Source organism: Saccostrea cucullata, unplaced genomic scaffold (assembly GCF_032062105.1).
Source record: "Saccostrea cucullata isolate Sc308-1 unplaced genomic scaffold, CSIRO_AGI_Scuc_v1 ctg16210, whole genome shotgun sequence".
NCBI lineage: Eukaryota > Metazoa > Mollusca > Bivalvia > Ostreida > Ostreidae > Saccostrea > Saccostrea cuccullata.
Window position 1 is genome coordinate 7,973 of NW_026918863.1, and position 6,856 is coordinate 14,828.

The 6,856-nt window shown below is 31.2% G+C and overlaps 1 protein-coding gene across 1 annotated transcript; it reads left to right on the plus strand.

The window, feature by feature from the left end:
• Positions 1-2,829: 2,829 nt before the first annotated feature.
• LOC134272719 (thiamin pyrophosphokinase 1-like) lies at positions 2,830-6,402 on the plus strand (the record flags this gene model as incomplete). Its single annotated transcript, XM_062754920.1, has 6 exons — positions 2,830-2,909; positions 4,031-4,108; positions 4,476-4,618; positions 5,197-5,286; positions 5,716-5,862; positions 6,273-6,402. Coding segments are annotated over exons 1-6 (634 nt in total), but the record flags the coding sequence as incomplete, so codon positions are not given.
• Between the last annotated feature and the right edge of the window lie 454 nt (positions 6,403-6,856).

Here is a 6,856-nt window from a genome sequence, read left to right on the forward strand (position 1 = left end):
TATATAAAGGTGATAATAGCCTCTCTTATTAACTCATTAAAACAATTACAAGGTTTATAATAAAATGTAAAATTCGAAGTATTCCATGCAATGTTTGTAGATATTCTTTCAAAATAAAGCATGTATTCATTCGCCGCCAAAATACGGCTGAAATTTTGCCGACTCGGCATTTAACAATAACAATCAACACTTTTACCTTTTTTTAATTATTTGATTTTTGGGGGCAGATTTTTACAGAAGCCCCCGTTTTTTTAAATATAAAATTAAATGCCACCTGGTCTGTGTTCTTTCAAGTAGCCTATGTTTTGGAAAGTATCTGATTCCCTATTAAAATTTACACATTTTAACTTATGCAGGATCCCAACTGGCAACATATGTTTCCAACGCAAACGAAGAACTGTTCATTGCCACCGGTAAAAACATTGAGAATTTATGTCATTAAAATACGAATACCCAGGGAATACTTCTTTATATCATAATTAACAACACGTTGGTAGCAGTAATTTCAACAATGCAATTTCGCATTTCTGTTTCTCTAGTTTCGTATAGTTATGAAATTTAATTCAAGGTAACATGTTTTTCACTTTCAACAGGCACGTTGGGGTGTGTCTTTTAACCACAAGGAACCACAAGGAACCCCAAGGAACCACAAGGATACCACAAGGAACCACAAGGACATCTTATTTAATTTTAATGAGTCTAATTATGGTTTATATGTGCAATTTTTAGTCATCTGAGTCACACAGGTGATCGATTGCTATATGTTATTGTCCAACCTTGTGCTTCCTATCCGTCTGTTTCCTAATCTTTTAAACCATTTCAGCTTCTTTTCTTGAACAGCTTATCCAATTTCAACCAATTTTGGCACAAAGCATCTATAGGTAAAGGGGAGCAAAATTTTCAGACTTCAAAATCTCTTACCCACAGGGGATTAACAGCCAAATGTAATCAACAATCTACATTAACTCCCCTTATCCATGCACAACACCACAAAGAAACACATTAGCACCCACAACGAACCCAGTGACACCCAAAGATACACCTACTCAAAGTAAGCAAGCAGTATTGCATGATTTAAAAAGTGATGATGGAGTAGTTGAAGATGGTAGAGTATATTTGGTTGATAATGAGCAATAAGGCCATCCTTAAAAAATTGTTTGTTTAGAATTGCCATCTGAAGGGTTTCAGACACAGGAGGGAGGGGGAGAAATTTTTTTTTTTCAAAATTGAAGATATCGAATTTTAAATTTTTGATAAAAATATCAGTAAACAGTATCGGTAAATACATTTTCTGACTTAAAAAAAAAAGTATCTACCGTCAACAAAGAAACATAATTTTGCATAGATCTGACAATACATTTCAGTGTTTTGTATGGTGCATGTGATAATGGGTAAAAAAATTGATTATAAATAAAAAAAAATAAAATCTTCCTGCTTTTGGTCAATAAAATTTCTTTATCCTTTGAACTTAAATTTTTACATACTTTATAGTTGACTAAATGCATTTTAAAAGCATGCCAATATTTTGACAGCTTGGTGCCCAGGAGTAAGGAAAAATATTTTTAAAAATTCCCTGATGGTTTTGGTCCCACACCTCAGGCCCTGTGGGTAAGAGATTTTGAAATCTGAAAATTATGCTCCCCTTTACCTATAGATGCTTTGTGCCAAAATTGGTTGAAATTGGATAACAAGAAAAGAAGCTGAAATGGTTCAAAAGAAGTGACATAACATATAGCAATCGGTCACCTGTGTGACTCAGATGACTAAAAATTGCACATTTTTGACTCATTAAAATTAAATAAGAGTCCTTGTGGTTTATTTGCTTTTGGTTCCTTGTGGTTTTTATTAAGCCACAGTCAAGATTTAAAGTGGCTGGATTTTTCAAACTTTTTGCTGTTGCCATAGTGGTTAAAAGACACATAGCAACGAAATTTTGTTTTGATATTTGTTTCTGGTGTCAAGTACTAAGCATGTAAATGAAAAGATGAAGTTTCATCTGAAAAAAATCGGTGATGTGCCCCCTTCTACCCGCATGAAATAGGATTTTCGTTTGGACAACGAAGTTTAAGTGGTTACAGAGAATGCCCCCCTTTTTCCTATTAATGACCTTAAAACAAATACTTTTGAATTTAAAAGTTAAAAAAGCAAAAAACCATACTGCAGTAGATTAAATTAAAAGACTTGTTTTACACCTTATGTGAGAAATTTCAGATATTCAAAGTGAGGAAATTCGAACTATGTTTCTTTCCATATTCTAGGCCTACTACATACTGAAAAAGTGATTTTACTCAAAGATGTATTGTCTATAAATACCTTTCTTTCCCTATCATGGCATCATAAATGTGCATTATTTTTAACTTTTGTCATCCCCAACAAAAGAAACAGAAACACATTTTCGGCGTGGTCTTCCACTGTTTGTTGACATTTTTGCATTCCCGCGAAAAAGGCTCTTCTGTGTTTGAAGGAAGAAATGTTTTGGTTTGTCAACAAATTGTAGGCGGAGTTTTTTGAAGAAACACACGTCAATATTTCTGTGTTTTGGGGGTAAATCATTTCACCATATATACTGGATCTTCAGCAATGAATGAAAAGTATTTTTTATTAGCAGTCTGCATGTGATTTTGTCATAAATTGGGTTAAAATACCGTGTCAGTTCGACTCGGTTGGTTATGTGTTAAATTAAGCTGTAAGCATGCATGGTACATTAGACAGTATTCTCTTTATAGAAGTCAAACAGGCTTTCGCCTACATCCATTTACAGTTGTACAGTATTGATCCTTGTCGTTAACAAATAAACTTCATGTATGACAATGTATTATTAATGAATTCTTATTTTTTTTAAAGGCTTTTGCATCAAATCAGTATGTTTACAGTATGGAATCCTTTGGACTGTTTTCAAGATAAGTCTGGTAATATAAACACATGCATTTATTTTTCCAATTGAAACTGATCAGAACTTTATTAAGGAATAACTGTTTCATTTTTTTGTTTCATGATGTGATCAACCGATTTGCTTGATCCGAAGGTGTTATGCATAAAATTATCACACAAGCCAATTGATTGATCATTGTCATGAAACCAAAAATTCCGACAGTTATTCCTTATATTTACATTCTCTTGATTCCACAATTTTATGTGCTACAAGACCCGCTTCTGTCTCTATTTTTCCTGCCTTGCACATGATTTTTTTTAACCTATGGATGAACCAATACATTTATGTAAAATTGATAAAGTATTTTATACTTTATTGTAATTTTATCTTGGACAAAAACATTGGAAATGTAAATATTTAAGAAATAAGGTATCATTTTTTGAGTTTTATTGGGATTGTAAAACGGCTTTGGCCTACATCCATTTACAGTTGTACAAATCCGTTAACATAAAGCCATGAAGGGCTTTATTAAGATTTATTTTTTTTAAAGGCTTTTGCATCAAATCCGTGTTTACATATGGAATCCTTTGGACTGTTTTCAAGAAAATGATACCTTATTATTTATATTTACATTTGAGACTTATTCATACTTTAAATTTGCCTGATTGTGACTTTTAACGTGTGAAATGCATTAATTAAACCCAACGGCATGTATGTAATCCACTGCAACGCGCGTCGATCATTTATGACGTCAAAAATTACAGTTATTCTTATAGGGTTATCCATCCACAAACATCTATGACCTCTTGACCTCATACATGATTTATACAGTTATAAAAACGCTTGCTTTCAATAGTGTTATATAAAGGAAAACATTTGCAAATGTAAATATAAAGCAATGACTGAGTACATTGTACATCTATAACTTGTACATTTTTTATATTGATAACTTCTGGTATTATAATTATAAATTTCAATGAAATGTTTTGAGAAACTATTAATAGCCTAAATATGCAAGTTCTGCATTTTTATATTATTACTTACATACAAAACTTAAATTTCAGATAAATAAATGAACAATTTACCCAGAGAAAGATTTAAGTTGTTTATGCAGATACATGTTAACTAAATACTGATAAAAAATTTTCTCCTTCTCAGAAACAAGGATAGCCCTGCTGCTACTGAATCAGCCAAATCCATACAACAAGTCATTTCTTACAGCTTTATGGAATAAAGGCAGGAATTATGTGCATTTATATAATTATATAACATTTGACTTAAATGAGGCAAAATTTTAAACAAATTATTTTTAGTGATTACCTGTTAACGTTCCTCCAAGTTTCTGTCAAATACTTTGATTGAATTTTTGTCCAATCCAGTGTTATTTAATCTGGTCAATTCCTTTGAAACCACCAGGGAAGTCTGCATTTGACAGGTTTTACTGTATTTTTTTTGTTATTTATTTTGGTTTGGTCCTTGTTTTTGTTTTTGCTTTTTTTGTTTGTTTGTTTGTTTGCTTTTTTTGTTTTTTGTTTTTCTTATAGACAACACAATATGTTACCTGAATTTAGATGTAAAGGAATGAATGTATTTGTGTTTTTAGCTCTGTTTCGAGTGGCAGTAGATGGGGGCTGTAATCATCTATACAATACATTCAGGGACAATGCTCATGCCTTTCTTCCTGACTTAATCACCGGAGATTTTGATTCAATCCAGGAATCTGTCAAGAAGTTTTATGAAGAGAAAGTAAGTGTGCTGGATGATTTGTCAACTGTTAGTCTTATTTTTGAATTTCAAACAACCAGGAATCATTTTGTCCACCATCTGTTCTTCCATCTGTCTGTCCTGGGAGGGTCACACATAACAAAATCATGAGACACTTAATTGTTCTGTCTACAATTTCAGCTACATATAAAAAATATTTATTTAAAATAATAAGGAATTCCATGGAAATGGACAACAGGCTGATACAGCTTCCCCTTTCAATTTTAGAATACATTGAAGAAGTATAAAGTATAGTGTTTCAAAGTATTTATACACTTGTATATATACATGTACATTTTTAATAATAAAAAATTATGATAATTTTGATGACATGTATTTGCATGATGAAAGGTGCTGTAGGGAGATTCACTGAGATATGTAATATTATACAACCATTTTTCTTGCATTTAAAGTTTATCATGGAACTTAAATTGTAATATATAACAATGTGAAAAACAACCAAAATTTTCCTACATTTTTACATTTGTAAGATTTTAATAGAATGGAAATAAATATATATATTTATCAAATGTTAACTAAAGATTTAAATGATTCAACAGGGAGTAGAGATTATGCCAACCCCAGATCAAAACTACACAGACTTTACAAAGGCCATAATGGAGATAGGCAAAAGACAAAAGGACAAACAGGTTAGAGGAATTTATAAATAAATTTGCAGAGAAAAAAGTAAAAACATTTCTGTTCCAGAGTTTGTGAGGAGCTGTATTAAACTATACTTTATAGAAATTAACAGAATGAATGTAATTGTTACCACTACTGATAGAAAAGATTCAATTCAAGCATTTTATCATTATCTTACAATAAAATTAAAATTACTGTACCATTCAATATAAAATAACCGTACGCGCATAATTTCCATGCATGTGGCATTACCGTTGTGTTACCCGTTGTCACGTGTGTTGCTAAGGCTGATAAATACATGATTTTAGTATTTAACAGAAAGTATAATAATTGATTTGTTAATAATATTAAAGGGTTTGAAATTTTAGCACCTTGCTAATGCAGGTGTGATCTTTTTTCTGTTGTTAGAAGATTTCTCATTTTATATCTTTTTACAGATAGACAATATTTATGTGTATGGATCCTTTGACGGCAGACTTGATCATGTGTTTGCCAATGTGAACACTTTGTTTGAAGCCAGTCAGTACACTAGTGCCAATGTGATGCATTTCTCAGAGGACACCACAGCTTTCCTTCTCAAGACAGTAAGACTAAGATGTACTGGACATCTGAGTTTTTTCTCACACAAATACAACTATCTTTTATTAATTTTTGCTTATTGTTATATATTTATAAAAGTTTTTGAAACATCTGGCTCTTAAACTTCTATTCATAATTCACATGTATGTAAATAAAAAAAAACTGCATTTGATTAAATTTACTTGTAAATTCTTGCTCACTCATCCTTATCACATGTCTGTAGAATTCAAATTTTATTGAATGCTAAAATAACAAAGCTATTAAAAAATGACTATGAAATTTCTTAATTGCACAAGCTAGTATGCAATCTTCTTTTGTATGAGATTCTAAACATGGTAAAACAATATTAAATACCATACTCACCATGGGAAAACAAGAACACATACATTTAGCAAAAGAGCTTTAATTTTTACAGGGCAAACATAAGATATTGGTGGATCCAGCACTTTGTGGGCAGTGGTGTGGTTTAATCCCTATTGGTGAGCCCTGTAAATGTGTCACTACTCAAGGGCTTAAGTGGAATCTAGGTACAGATTCCTTATACTGTAGATCACTCGCGACCCTTATTTTCGCGGTAACACATTAGCGAGACAAAATTTACACGATTTGTTCCTCTATATATGTATATAAATTGTATTTACGCAAAAATACGAATAAAAAGTGATTTACAGTATATTTTTTCATTTACACATGAGTGCTTTTGTGCAATAATTCTTCATATAGAGTCAAACAATGTTGTACAAAGAAATACTGATACATGTAGCTCTGATTCAAAATTTCACCATTAAATATTTCAGATAAAAAAAATCTATGTTTGTGTTTTAACCTAGTCTTTGACTTTAATTAAATATAAATATCCATATTAATGTTCATTTTTTGTTGAAAATTGACAAATTCATTTTCAGTGCATTTTAAGTGATACTTAGTCACAATGGATCATTTAATACTATTATGATATTATTTGTGATGATTTGAAAGAGGTTTGATCAACAGCTAATG